This window comes from Gavia stellata, chromosome 24, assembly GCF_030936135.1.
Source record: "Gavia stellata isolate bGavSte3 chromosome 24, bGavSte3.hap2, whole genome shotgun sequence".
Taxonomy (NCBI): Eukaryota; Metazoa; Chordata; class Aves; order Gaviiformes; family Gaviidae; genus Gavia; species Gavia stellata.
The window spans coordinates 6,461,216-6,476,188 of NC_082617.1; the positions used below are offsets into that span (position 1 = coordinate 6,461,216).

Consider the following 14,973-nt stretch of genomic DNA (forward strand, 5'->3'; position numbering starts at 1 on the left):
AATTTTGCGAGTAGGTGGTAGATGTGATGACCTTACTGCTGAACCCTTGTTTAAAACACTTGCAGTGAAACCTCCAAATAAGACTTGTTTCACATAACAAAGGCTTGCTTAGTTCTTAGTAACGCAGTCTGCATCATCTGTCTCTGAGCCATTTTTCCATCATAACTGTTAATGTCTACTGCACAACAACCAGCACTTGTCAGCTGGAGAATACGGGGTTGTTTGCAGTGGGGGAGACGTCCAGCTCTTTGGGTTGGCAGTTGTTCTGGTCCATGATGTAAGCCCGGTCAAAACAGAGTAACTTTATTGTTGAGAGCTACTTGCAGCCCTTTCTGTCCTGCTCAGGGAAGGCAAAACCCCTCCATGTAAATAACTTGCCGTAAAGCATTTGTACACCTCCAGGTTAAACTGTCTTGGATTTCCATGCATTGTGTATCCAGCTGTTTTTATTATCCTGTATGGTGTTCCCCAAGGAATATGGTGTGTCATCTCCCGTTCTTGGGATATGTTTCCAATGAGCTTCCCAGCACCGATTTGCTGCATCGTGTTTGCTTCTGCTTTCTAACTGTGTTTGGCCTGCATGAGCTTGACAATAAGATAAAAAAAAACCAGCAGCCCTTAGCCTTTACTAATGTGATACATTCCCACGCTGCTGTTTGGTGTGCTGTCTGCCGATGGCGCATCTCGTTTGCTGTTGATTTCTCTCCTTTTCCTTGCCAGGCATCTGGATGGCAAAGCCTCAGAGCTGCAGTTTTCTTTAATAATGCATGTGCTGCAGTGAAGTGCCCTGTCCTAAGCCCATTATTTGGGGATACCTACAGGTTCTGGGTTATATAACTAAACCAGCTAATGGCTGAATGAAGGGTCACTTTCTATTGGGTGTGTATATATGTGTTCACCCACCTTTGTATTTTCTATGCTTTATAGGCAGTGATTAGGCCCTCTGTAGCAGGACCTGCTCTGTCTGTAGGATGGTATAAATTTTGGTGTGCTGTGAACGCCGTGGTGTGAATACTGTTTACTGACATGGGCATCTTAGAAAGTCAGTTTTGAAACAGGTTTTTCAGGGACTTTTTCTTGCCCTTACCAAAGGTCTCCCCTACAGCTTTGCAGTAGATAACCTGGTTAAAATAGTCACTGTTTTCTCCAGAGCATAACACAGGATTGTTCCAGACTTTGCCAAGCTAAGGGAGTGCCAGTGGTCCTGTTCTAATTCAGCCTTCGGAAGTGCTGGGGAATAGATGAGGCTGTCTTAATGGTGGGTGTCTGCAGCTGAAAGCAGAGCCATGTAAAGAAATGTTGTAGAAGATACATGATGTTGCCCTTCAGGTGCAATCTCCTGAAATAACTCGATTTTTTTTTTTTTTTCTTCCCCCCCTCACCCCCCCCGTGATTGAGGGGATTGTACCTGCATTGCTGAGGTTTTGTTAACCTTCCTCTCCAAAAGACCCACTGCTGGCTGTGTCGGGGCCCCTTCGAGGGCTGCATTTCAATTCATCACGCTTAAATGAATCTGAGTTGGGACTTGTCTCATTGGCCTCTTTAAAAGGGTGTTATCTTTCTTGTGCCTTATCAGATCAAGATGCTGCTTCAGCGATGTTGCCCTTCTGCATGCAGTGGTGAACCAGCGAGGAGGATGCAGAGTACAGTCTGCTGTGAGCAGGCAGGAGGATTAGTTCAGCTTGACGGGTCTGATGCAGGTCCACATCTCCGAGAGGGAAGACAGTGAGCATGTGGATTGGGCATCAGAAATAGGAAAGCTTGCCCTTCCCCTTTGTGTAGATGAGGAGGAGGAAATCTGAATAAGAAGCTCTTTGTGTGCTCTTATCTATATATTGTCTCATTTAGCCTGAGGTTTTCCCACATCTGCTCCCGTGCATGAAACATCAGAGTGAGACACATTGCTCTACTGAAATGTTTGGCATTAGAAAGCTATTTTTTTGTTGTCGTTGCCCTCCCAGTAAGCCTGTGGCCTTTTTATGATGTTTCGTACTTTTAACTGTCTTACGTGTGACTACTGCCATAAAGTAAGAGCGAAACATCTGCTTTTTTTAAACGTTTCAGCAAGGCAAAACTGTTTCAGCGGGTTGTGTGTTTGAAGCGTGATAGCCATTTGGGCGCAACTCAGCTTTCAGTCTGTAAATAGAAGTTTTAATCTCTGTTCTGGTGTTTCATTAGCTAGGTTTTCATGTGGGATAGAGGCCCACAGTAGCCCAAGATAGCATGGGTCGTATACATGGCCTTTTCCTAGAAGTGTTTGCTTTAGCTAACTTGCATTCACAGTGAGCTTTGTGGCTTTCTGCAACAGTGCTACTTTGTCCGTGGCACTAAAATCACAGTTGGTAAACATTTCTTCTCTAAAATATGTTCGTTGCATGTTCCTCCGCCTGTCTCCAGAGCTGCAATAAGGCTGTGCGTGAGATCCCAACCCAAAGAGGCCTGGGTGGCTTCACCGAGCACACTGCTACTTCTGTAAAAGTAGATAAACCAGTGGGTTGCTGCTGTGCATCGTTCCCGTTACTTGGATTCTTACCATGCTATGCTGAAACATCTTCTAACTGCTCTTTTTCTGGTAAATCTTCTCTCAAGGGGTAGGATGGTGGCTGGGGGATGCAGTAAACTGTCCCTTCTGGCTGGTCAAGGAGCTGGAGGTGGGTGAGCAGCTCCAGGGTTGGAAGACCCCAAGAAGCTCTTTCTGGAACTCCACTTTTCAAAAAAGCTGCCACAGGGTTGCACTGGTTTATTCTGAGGAGGTATATATAGGTCTGGAAGAGTAATTACACAGCTTTGAGTAAGTCCCAAGTCAGAAGAGGGCAAAGCTTAGCTTGGCAGGGGTTCAACCTTCTGGGAGTCTTTCTGCAAAATGGTACAGACGACTTTTTTAAAATAAAACTTCTGAAGACCCGTTGAATTGGCACCTAGTATCAGGCATTGCTCTGATCTATTTCTGGCTCACCAAATACAGAGTAAAACTTTAAAATTAGGCACTTCTGGTTTTAAGCTGTTAGTTTCTGCTTTGCTTTTAGGTGCCTTGTGATTAGGATGGAAGGAAACGCCTCTCTCAGTGCAGCCCTCACCACACTTCTTGTGTGTTTTTGGTTTCTGTGTGATGGTTCCTAATTGTACATCAGAGAATATTCTAGGGCTAAATACAAAACTGCTCCTCATCTGAGTCCACTTTTTTCTCTATTTTAGTGTTCTCTAATTACCAGCCTAACGATAGCTCAGTGGGAGGTGGATAGACAAAGCCCATCGCTTCCCCACATGCCATCTTCTGGAAATGTGGAACTAATTTTTTAGAGTGGCTTGAAACAATAGTGCTGTCGCTTGCTTGTCTAACAATACAGACCCAGCCCCCACCTTTAAAAGACACTCTTTAAAGTAAAAAATAAAGTTGAAAGTCATTGCTGAATGACTGTGAAACTTGTGACTGGAAAGCAGCTCTGCATTTTATCTTGTAAGCTCCTTTCCACCCTGTGCAGACTATTCCGAAGACGTAAAAAGCCCCAAGCTATGCATGCACCTGCAGCTTGGGTTTGTGTTCGCGGTGCTGTGGGTAACATAACCCCCCCAACTCCTTTTCCTAATCCCTTGCCCCGTGTGGTATCTACAGCAGTTTTGGAAAGCCAACATACATCCTTAATAAGAAGCAGAATGTCTGTTAGCAGAGCTTGTGCTAACAGCAAATTAGCTGTGAAGGAGCTCTTTATTACTTATCAGTACTTTTTGCCACGTTTTGAAGTAATTAGCCTACATTGGACTTAGCAGCATCTAGCAGATGCTTCATCATAGCTGCATTGTAATACGAGTGAGAACTCATGAGTAAGGAAACTCGCGTGCTAGAGCAGTTCTTGCCGGTCCTACTGACAAAGCAGCTGGGGAGCCAGGCGTACGCGATGGGCGTTCAGGAGCTGGATCTTAGTCACTTAAATATTCACTTGTGACAGGAGTTAGAGCTCTGAGAGGCATTTGTGAAAGAGATTTGCAGCAATGAGCTGTTGTACCTGTCTGATCTGAAGATCGTTTGCTTGTAGCTGCCTTCCAGGATTCAGCTGGAAGCTTTGGTGTCATTAGCAGAATTAGCATTAGCCTTGCTCTCTGAAAAATAGCAGTTCCTTTTTAAAGACAACTAATGCTGCTAAAATAGTCGGTGTTTTCTGCATCCCCCGTACCTTCCTTGCGCTTCTGAAGCACATGTGTTCACAAGCATTTTTCTATTCTGTTGAATTCCTTTTTTCATCTGTATCTGAGCCTTCCTTCCTTTAGGTCATTGGAGATACCTACTATTAAGTCAGGTTTAAGGCACCTCACATCTGAAATTTAACTTGCCTAATTTGGCTGGCTCCGTGAATATTTATTATAGGCAAAGCCTTTTTAATCCCTCTGGAAGTGTTTCTTCTCCTGTCTGCAGGAGCTGGAGTGAGTTGAGTGCAGCAATGAGAACCAGATCTCATCTTGAATTAATCCCGGATTCAGAGGTACTTTCGGCACTTTGAAGTCATTGAGAAGTGAGACATCTATAGCTAGCTTTAGTTCTGTCTGGAAGGAGTTTAAGTTCACTGCCTTGAAGGAATTACTGCTTTCTGTTTTCCCACGTTTTAAACAGGGATGATCAGCCTTTATCTGCATTACAGAGGATTACAGGTTTCAGTTATTTGTCAGCTACCCTTTTTCTGTTCTCTGTTTGCCTTGGCCAGTGCATTCAGGTCCCATAAAATAGCTCAGAGGACTGCAGGGACCTCCTGGGTCAGGATCCAGTCTCTGGTATCTGTCCTGTTGGGCTCGCCTCAAGGTTGCAGAAGGGCTTGTTGGGCTGTGTGCCGGCTTCTGCCCCTTCCTTCCCAGGAGGAGAGTTGAGGCAGTACCAAGAGTGATCATTCTCCCCTTTGCCACCGATCTCTGTGGCTCACGCTGTGCTGGGGTCAGATGGTGGGAAGCCTCCCTTTCCCTGCTAAAGCAAACAGTTTATCGAGTGCCCTTGCCCCTTTGTCCTGTGCTAAGAAGAGAGATAAAAGCGAGATGCAAACTCGCTAGCTCATAGCTGTTAAAAGTGCCTTCCCTCCACCCCCCCATCCCATCCTCCCCAGCCTCATTACTTTGAGAACTTAATTGGCTGAGGGCCAGCCTCTGAGCCATAAACGGATCAGGTCCTGCAGAGGATCAGCGGGGAACCAGAGCCCCGTGGAAGGACCCACACACCGCGTTTCCAGGCTCCTTTGAACTCGCCTCTTTTTGGAGGGTGAAATCCACCTTCCTCCAAGGGCTCTGCAGAAGCCAAAGCTATACCTGAAGCGATTCCTGTGCTCGGGGAGGTTTCTTCTTTTCCTCTTCTGGCTCAGGCTATGCTGGAATCATGCGCTTCTCCACTTGCCCTGGAGATCAGGGTAGGCTGGTGAGAGGCTGTGCAAGGAAAACCACCTCCTCCCTGGCTGGGACGGCTTTACAGTCTGAAACCCCTGCATGATTTGAAGCACAGTGTTTGCTTGGCGTGGTCCTGTCTGCATGCACCCAGGAGCATTTCCACACGCATTTTTGTCCTCCTTCAAGCTGGCCATCTTCACTGGCTTGGTCCCAGCATAAGAAGCAGGATGGCTGCCTGGGAAGGACAAGCCGTCCAGGACACACAGCACACTTGCTGTACAGGGGCTGTACAAAACAGGCACATTGTAGGAAGATAAGCTTGTGAACCTTCAGCCCAATTCAGTTACGGAGGTTGGCTCTGCCCGGGCCGGACAATGAATGAGCTAAACCGGCTGAGCAGGAAATGCTGGAGAGCTTGTGAGAGTTTTAAAGGCAAATTCTGTTGAATTTGTTGTTGAATACAGCCTTCCCTGTAACCTAGGTGGCTTTTACCTGTATTGACTAGTGAAAAACTTAATGCTAACAGAAAACCTTGTGTTGTGCAGTTTCAGGTGGTGTGGACCAAGCTGTGTTGTAGAGGATCTTTACAAGCCAGGTTGCCAGTCGTTAAAAAAGATACTTAATAGTCAGGATTGATTTGGCTTTGTACCTTTATTTGAAGACTGTTTTTTTTTCTTTTGCATTCTCATAGAGAGGAAGTTCAGGAAAACTGTGTCCGCTGGAAAAAGAAATTCACCTTTGTGTGTAAAATGAGTGCCAACCCAGCCACGGGCCTCCTGGACCCCTGCATCTGCCGAGTATCTGTCCGTAAGGTGAGCACCTAGCTTCTGCTTCTGGCAGGTAGTCCCACCAGTGTACCAGTGTTGGTTACTAGCTGCTTTTTTGGCAGCGAGAAGAATTGCATGGACAGTGGTGGGAAGGAAAGATTGTTTTGGCCAGGACGTGACTCAAACAGAGCCTCTCCCTCCAGCAAGGGTGCTTGATGGAGGGTGGGATGACCAGGGTGGTGGTAACCCTTGAGAGACAGAGGTCTGAAATCCTGAGAGCAAATTCCAGGATTGAGTAATGACTTTCCCCCTGTTTCCCCAGCGCATATAATAGCTGGTTTTCCTGTTTGTTTTGTCTCCCATTATAGGAGCTGAAGGGCGGAAAAACGTACTCAAAGGTAAGAGGACAGAAAGGGCAAATCTGTCAGAGTGATGATGGTCTTGTCTTCTGTTAGTGCTTTACACCCATTAGAAACCCATGGCTGCTGCATGAAGCAATCTGGAGACACTGTCATTAGTTCTTAGTTTAAGCCTGAGTTAAGTGATTTCCCAAAAAAATCGACTTGCTGGGACAGGATCCAGATTGCACTGGATGAGGATTTGAGAAGGGGGTTGGGAAGATGATCTGCATGTCCTCAAACTTTGGGGAAGTTCTGAGTCAGACGTGAACTCTCTGGCTTCTGGCAACATCTTGCTAATAAAGAAACACAGACTGCAGTTCTGTTCTCCAGAACACAGCAGCCAGCTGTGGCTGCGGTAGGCACCTCGCTGCCTTGCGAGTGCAGGCAGAAACCTACAGCAGAAATCACTGCCTTCCAAAGCACGGGAGTCACTGAGGCAAAGACCAAACGGATCAGCAGGGATGTTAGTTTGGGTTTGTTCCCCCCCATTTTCTTGCCTGTGCTACGGGAGAGACAATGGGCCACCCCCTTCTCCTCTTTTTGCTGGATCAAGAGACAATGTTGGCTTAGAAGCTGAGCTCGCACAGAGCCTGAAACCATGTCTGTTTGAAAATGAGTCACTGCTGCTAGTTTCTAATAAACAGATGTTCAGGTCACGCACAATCTTGTAAGAATTTCTTCTAATCGATATCCTTCCTGAGGCCATGGAGGCAACTGGCTTTGAAGGGTGAACTGCACTCACTCCTATGTGCTGCTGTGATAAAGGGCAAGTTGCTACCCACATGGTTCCTTTTTGGTTGCTAATTAGGACATGGTCTCTAGGGCCATCAGTTTCTCTTTCACTAAATTCACACTGGGAGGGAGGTTATTCCTCTGTTCTGCAGAGCTGCGTCTCTAGGGAGAGCAGCATAGCTGGAGGAAGAGACATGCCTCTGAGACAAAGTAAATGCATCAGCCTGTTCCTCCCGCAGTGTCCATCCTCAAGCTTCCCACAGTATTTGGAAATGCAGAATTGAAGGAAGCCTGAAGGCATGTCTCCATGGTGGAATTAACCTGGGCTCTTATTCAGGCCATGTCCTAACCTACTTCCTTTTTACTCAGTCTCCAGTTGTGTTTAGTGACATTTTGGAAGAGACCTAATTGTTCCAGCCCAGAACTGGAGACCAGATGTCAAGTACTTGTCATCTCTTGGGCTGGCATCGTGCTTGGTCTCTTGTGAAGAAGACAGACGCGTTCTCCTAGGATTCAACAGAAGATGACCTGAGCATTTCGGCAGCTCAGAGACAAGGGATTCACACCAGACAGGGTGATTAAGCCTTGCAGTCTTGCCTTATGGACCAGGCTTGTTCCAGGCAGGTCCTCATGGCAGAACTGACTGACTTGGGATTCCTGACGTTTCCAGAAGTCTGTGGTGTATGTTCATGCAACTATTTTCCCATTCTAAACAATAAGACCTCACCTTTTTAAACTATATTCATTCAGCTGAAAACTCGTCCCAACTGTGGCAGCAGATGTAGAAGAAAACGCAACTTGTGAACGCCCTCTTTCACCTGGTCCCTCTTCAGCAGGGACTGAGAGTGACGGAGCTGTTTGTGCTCAAGGCAGAGTTTCCATGGACTCGCGCACCTTTTGGTTTGACGTTAATGTCACTTCAGTGTCAGGGGTTATAGAGCGGAAGCCAACAGGAAGGACTGATAAAGCAGAAAATCTTTCCCTGAGCTGGAAGAAACACCATCAGCTGGCTGGAAAACTGAGGAAACTATTCTGAAAGGTTATATCTGAAAACATCCTTTTGTTAAGGGATCCTTCCTCTATATACTGGGAGTCTGCATCCTGAGAAGAGCTTCTGACCTCAGCACACTGTATGGGTCGCTGGAGAGTTCTCCCACACTCTGTCCTCTGATGTCTATCTTCTCGGAGAAGTTAGTGCTGTGGTGGAGGAAGGGGGATCTGGGTCTGGGCCACTCCTGTGCTGTGTTGTTCTGCTGGTATGGTCGTGCCATGTCTCCTCTGTCCTCCAGTTTTGTCACACTGATGGATTGCAGCTCCTTCTGTGGCTTTCTCCTGTCCTGTTTATCTCTGAGAGATAAAAATTCACTTTTTTTTTTCTTATCAGTGACTATTCAGCAAGCAGCATAGCCCTTGGCTAGAAGAGACAGAGGAACATCTACAGCAAGGGCTGGAGAAACACTTGAGTTAAGGGAATTTTTAAGAAGGGAGAAAAGTTCTTTTTTGTTGAAGAAAGGTTCCTGCTCTGTCCCACACTTTTTTTTTTCCCCTGTGCCATCAGCTCTTGTTCCCCTCTATGAGAATGGGATGGAGGAAGCAGCTATGCTAATCTTGCTGCTGTATTCCCCTGAATCATACATCTTGTGCAGACTGTGGTTTAGGCTCTTGATTTGGAACAGTGGGAGTCAGAGTTCATATGGCAGTGACTGTGGTTTGTGCTATGACTCCCTATCAGCTTCCACAATTGACAGAGCACCACATTTTCTTAGGATGGTGCTTCTGGTTGAGGTTCCCAGTTCAGCTGTATCATCCAGCTGTCAACACCAGGGCTGGAGAAATGTACTGCAATGCACGGAATAACAGCTAGGTCTGAGCTGCTGCTTCTCCACCTTCTCTCTTGTGTTCTCATGGAAGCTGACCTGTATGTTGAAGTGACACAAATTTTCCATGCTTGGACGGTTTGGCCAAATATGGGGTACAGCATCTCTTCCTGATGAGATTAGATGAGACACGACTGACTTTTATTGCTGAAGCTCTGCGTAAAAGAAGCTGTAACTTTTTCTTTGAGGAAAACACTGTATTCAGACACCAGGAATTAGGGCAGAAAAACAGAAGTACTCTTCATTGTGTTTGTCGTTAGAGGCATCAGTACCCTCTTTGAATTTGCCTGTGACCTTCAACTTTCTGTCACCTTCCCTATTTGCTTCCCCTTTGTTAGAGAAGGTTTAGAGAGCTCACAACTAATCTCTCCAAATATTTCTCTTCCCTTCTGCCTGTCAAACATACCACTTGCTAGTTAATTCTTAGCAGTGTTGAGGATGCTTTGCTCCAGGAGTTCCCCAGCTCAGCGGCTGCATCTGGCGGGGTGAGGCACATGCACTGCTGCGTGGCTCTGGACTTCCAGCCTGCTGTGCTGAAAGTCTCAGTGTTGTTTTTCAGGACAGTGTCACTTTCCTCTGTAACAATATCCTTTCGTCTCCCGGTTCACATGCTCCACTGCATTCTGGGATGGCTCGATACAAAGAGCGCGTTATTATGTTTGTGTATGTGTGATTCTGTTTTTTCCACATCGTTGACCTAGTGCCTTCCATGTCCTCGGTTATGCAACGGCTGCAGGCTGGTTAACACTGTCCTGGCCAGCACCGCTGCTGTACATCCGTCCTCCACGTGGGGCTGGCTTCCTGATGGCCTCCGAGCGTCTACCTGACTTGGGATTAGGAATGTGACCTTGCCCATCCTCGAGAGTAGGGGGTCTTGACAGCCACAACTGTGGGTGTACTGGCTCCTGTTTCTGCCCTCACTCACACGTGAACTCTCTTCCTTTGGTCTGTGTGACACCGCACATCCCTTTATTGAGTGATATTTTTTTGTTCTCTCTCCTTCCCCTCCATTGTTTTCTTGGCTACAGCTGGGCTTTGCTGATCTAAATCTGGCAGAATTTGCGGGCTCTGGATCCACTGTCCGTTGCTGCTTGCTGGAAGGATATGATACTAAGAACACCCGACAGGACAACTCCATCCTAAAGGTACGGCAGCTGGTACTGCCACAGTGGAAATCCTACTATTGAATTCAGAAAGATCCCAGCCAGAGTGCAGTGCTAGGCCTGAGAGAAGGTCCTGTTACGTACAGAGACAGGACTTAGCTTTTATGCTGCTAGTCTGACTTGAGAAGTTTCCCATTATCAGAGTTGCCCTTTGATATCTTGGCATCCATTTGCCCAAACGATGACCCTCGATAGCATTCTTTATAATCAAAGAAAGCGTGAACAGGAGAGGGTAGAAAAGTTCTAAGTGCATTGTCAGGGTGGCCAGGCTGGTGTCCTGCTGAGCCACTGCAGCTTGGAGTTACTGATGCCAGTGATTCGGGGCAGGGAGGGAAATAACCTTGCTAAATCCCTGAAGCTGATTTCCTTTTGGAAGGAACTAGGTCTTGCTAATCTTTATACCTAGCCCTTGGCCTCCTGGCTGTTGTGAAGTGAGGAGCTTGCCACAGCATGGCTAACTATGTGCCTTGTTCCCCCTTTCCAGGTCACGATTGGAATGTCCCTGCTCTCGGGGGACCCCTGCTTCAAAACGTGAGTTTCTGGGTGCTCACCCTATTCTAGGCAGACCAGGACACATGGTTCATTTGTCATTCTCTTCTGGAGACTAAAATTGATGGGGAGGGGGAAAAGATGCCCTTGATATTGCAAAGTACAGGGGAAAGCTTGAAACTGGTGGTCTGGATTGTTGAATCAGCCAGAATAGCTAAGCCAGCCTGTGCTGTTGGTTGGTTTGTTCTCTGCTCTGGTTTTCCCAGCTTGGTTATTGGTTGTGCCAGTATTTTCCCTGCTAGTGTCAGTTAGGTTTTGGAAACTAATGGATGTTGATAACAAACTGCATGTTTTGCATGAAGGATAGAATTTCTCATAGCTCTGGTGTTGGTTTCACTGACCTCCGAGGAGGGAAAGGTCAATGAAGAAAACAGTCGTGGAAATGGACGTGCTTCAGCACATACCACGCAGGATAAAGATCTTGAATTGAAACAGCAGCAAAAATACTGCAAGGCTGAAACATTTTAGTTCTCCTTTTCTTCCACAGCGTCCCAGGTTCACAATTTGTATTAATTAGTAGAGAAATTGCAATCATGTCCTTCTTTTTAATGCATCATGATAGGAAAAAATAAGTACATTTAAGCTATGAAGCAGTTTTGTTGCTTAAATAATTGTTGGGGGTCAACTAACAAATATACTGGCAACATATACCTTCATACTGCAGTATAGTATTGCAAGACTCTGCAGTCCAAGCCAACCTGCCTTAGTGTGCTGTAAGGTGTGTGACTATACAGGACTGCCATGTGCTGATATAAATATTCTGTGTTGACTCCCAACAGTATGGGAGAAGAAAGCTTTACCTTGAGGCCATCTCTTGTAGCAGTGGTATTCTGGGCTAAAAGGGGCTAGCTTGAAGTGTATAAATTTGCTTGCATTCTTATTATAAAATGCTGCATAATTTTTGGTCGCTTTATTTGTGAATGGCTTTTCACAGTGCTGCAGTGTTTTGTGAGACTTTCAAACCCTAAATGCAGCGTCGTCTGATTCTGAAATATTTCTACTTCAGAAGGAAGTGTAATAAAGAAGTTTTGGGTATCTTAAACCATAACTTTGTAAGAGTAACAGATGTTTTAAATCTAGGGTACTAGGATGTCTAGCAATAATACGTCTGACAAAAATACCTGTTGCTCCTTCACGGTGGAAGCAAGTCCCACTGTTATAGTGCCTGAAAATGATATATAATTGGATATATATATATCCATTTAATATAAGTAGGGTCAGTCTGAAAGTCAAACCTCCTAATTTTCTTAAAGGATTTTTGCAGTCATTCCCATTTTTTCCTTATAAGTTGATGATGTACAAATGTCTAAAAATGGTAGCTTTGCATGTAGAATAGTCCTTGATCAGTAGAGCTTTTGAGAAATGGGACTCATTAGGGGATTAGGCAGGAATTAAACTGTGCTGGGAAATCACTTCCAAGCACTGACTTTCTGCAGCACGCAGTTGAGCCTTCTCCTCCTGGCTGTCGTGCAGGAGGGCAGAGCAGGCTGTGTGCCTGAGCTGACAGACCCACGGGCTGCTCCGACAGCTGCTGCAGGAACAGTTTGTTTGATTAAGGTTGTAAAGGCCTTATTAACCTGCGAAGCAGAGTCCCCAAAGTACCCGGGTGCGTGTAAATCACTGATAACGTGATTAGGGAGGGTTTGGTTTTTTCCCCTCGGGAAAGGCATGCTGTGGGTTTCCTGAAACCTTTATGGCTGTTTGGCTGCCCATATAAAATATTTTCAGCACTTTACTTTTTCTCCCAAAATACAGCAAAGGTCCTCTCATGTAGCATCTTCCCTCAGAGCTCCACGGGAGACAACTAAAAGTTTTTCTTTCTCACTCCTCACTTAAAAAGCGTAATATGATCCATTAGTTCCAGTTCAGACTTGGGGCTACAGGGAGGTTAGGGCTTGAGCAAGAATTTTCACTTTGCCACGCTGCACATGCCATGGCTTCCACCCAAAAACACTCCTGGAGGAAGGGAGGGGGTTCCAGGCACTCGCCGTTCTGCCCTGCAGTCAGCATTTACAAAGGGATGTTGGGAGCACACAGAATAGTCAGAAAAATAATTTCGACAGCTGGAAAAACACTTTAGTCTCGCTGAAAAGGAGTTTAATCGTCAGTTAAAAAGTGGAAATGTTATTTGATCGTTGTAAAAACACTCTCATAGGGGGACAAGGTTGCTGGGATGAAAGGTTTCTTTCTTACCTGAGCCAGAAAGGTGTAACAAAAGGGTGCTGGAATTTAGAGCTGGACAACAGCAAACCGGCTCCCGTTTATGAGGCCAGCTGGCCGCTGGACACGTGTTGGGGGAAAAGGGCAGCTCTGGATGGTCTTGTGGAGGATAGTGCAGGCTCTGAGCCTGTTGTCCTGTATAAATGATTGAATGGTCCCTTTTTGCCTTAATTTACCTCAGAAACTTGCTTTTCATTGTAATGCAGTCCAGATGCAGTATGAGGTAGGGAAGACGCGAGTCTCGCATGCAGGAAAGCAAAATCCAATGTCACACTGCGTCGCTAGTGACGGAGGGCTGCCAGCTTTCCCCCTCCCCGCAAAGGGTGGGTGCAGGCAGCGGGACCCTCTTGATAGAGCAGAGTGGGAATTGCCAGTGCAGTGGGGTGATTCCCGGTCCCTGCCTGGCAGTTTGTCACCTTCTTTGCTTCTGATTTCAGGCCTCCTTCCACCGCCAAATCCATCACCATACCAGGACAGGACTCTACCCTGCAGCTGACCTGTAAGGGCGAGGGAACCACAAGCAGCAGCAGCAGCAGTTCAGCCACGATTGGCTCTCTGCGTCAGACCAAGCCAAGAACTGCCATTCTCAGCTCGGGTATGAATGTCGATCCTGGAGCCATGCACCACTTGGCTGCGCCTGGACACTCTTGTTTTTCCCAGCAGTTGCAAGCACAGAAACTCTTTTAATTTTTCATGTTTTCTCGCACGCATCCTCACCCCTCTGCTCATTAAGAAAATTGAGAAAAACAAAACCATCTATTAAGTGCCACTGAGGAGAGGAAGCATGAATCTTTGCCACATGTTTCTGTTAGTGGAAATAAAGCAATTTATTCTTTTTGCTAGGGATTTAATAATTCATGTATTGCACTCATCCCTGCTTTCCATTGTGTTCAATGACACTTAACATTGTTCTCCACTCAGCTATTCTGTTGCTCAGACTTGTCTTTTAGAAAAGTTCCTCTGAAGATTTTAGAGGTTGGTTTGAGGTCTAATGGCCTTGTTCCAGCTGCTGATGCGGAGTTCTTTGGCTTCTCTATGAGCCCGTTTTCAAGGGCACTGCATTTTCCCATAGCCTTTTTTTTCTTCCCAGCACACTCCAAATGTGCAGGCAGATACACTGCACCAAAATAGCACTCTAGTCTCATTGCCTCAGTGACTTAGCACAGTGTGCAAGTGCTCTTCTTAAAAAGCTGGCTAACGTATTACACTTGTGCACTTTTGGATAAGTTTACTGCAAGAGAGACAAGCAGGGGCGATAGCAAAGGAGCAGAGGTTATGCTGAGGTTTCTGTATCAAATTCAGTTGTGATTTAAATGGCATGGGCTCTCTCACAAGTAATAGAAGGGGAAAGGTAGTAACAGGAGAAGCACCCAAACGGAGGTTGTAATACTTTTACTGCCAGTGGCCATTTGATGCTTTCTTGGTCTTCATTTAATGCTTTTAACTGTGGGTAGCTTCAGATACTACCTGTCCTAGATCCTTCAAGCCTCCACAGATGCTTGTAAATTCAGGCACTGGATGCTAGAAGTAGTGATAAGCTTGACAGAGAAGCTCATTGTTGTCTCCCCTACTCCCCAGCTGCTTCTAAGCTCTGTGCTGGCCTGTACAGCAGGGCTCTGCCAACAGACTTGCCCTTTCCTTCATCTAGCGTCCCAAGATCAGCCTCAGGTCCAAGGTGATCAGCAGGCAATGTGCTGGCTTGGGTACGGTGTAAGTGGAGTGTCCTGTTGTTCCTTGGCAGGTGTTCCAGAAGAACCGGATCAGAACCTGTCCAGCCCGGAGGAAGTCTTCCACTCGGGACACTCGCGGAACTCAAGCTACGCCAGCCAGCAGTCCAAGATCTCCGGTAACCATTGATCCACCCAGCTTTGCCAGCACCAGCCCCATCCCTGTTTCTTTCCTG

At 46.3% G+C, this 14,973-nt stretch overlaps 1 protein-coding gene across 1 annotated transcript in view; it reads left to right on the forward strand.

The window, feature by feature from the left end:
• Nucleotides 1-14,973, forward strand: part of EEIG1 (estrogen-induced osteoclastogenesis regulator 1) — a 33,629-nt gene that overhangs the window by 14,003 nt on the left and 4,653 nt on the right. The window contains exons 2-7 of the mRNA XM_009814043.2: nt 6,053-6,173; nt 6,497-6,526; nt 10,167-10,283; nt 10,786-10,832; nt 13,508-13,665; nt 14,812-14,916. Of these exons, the coding sequence (XP_009812345.1) occupies nt 6,053-6,173; nt 6,497-6,526; nt 10,167-10,283; nt 10,786-10,832; nt 13,508-13,665; nt 14,812-14,916 (578 nt within the window). The remainder of the gene's footprint in view (nt 1-6,052; nt 6,174-6,496; nt 6,527-10,166; nt 10,284-10,785; nt 10,833-13,507; nt 13,666-14,811; nt 14,917-14,973) is intronic.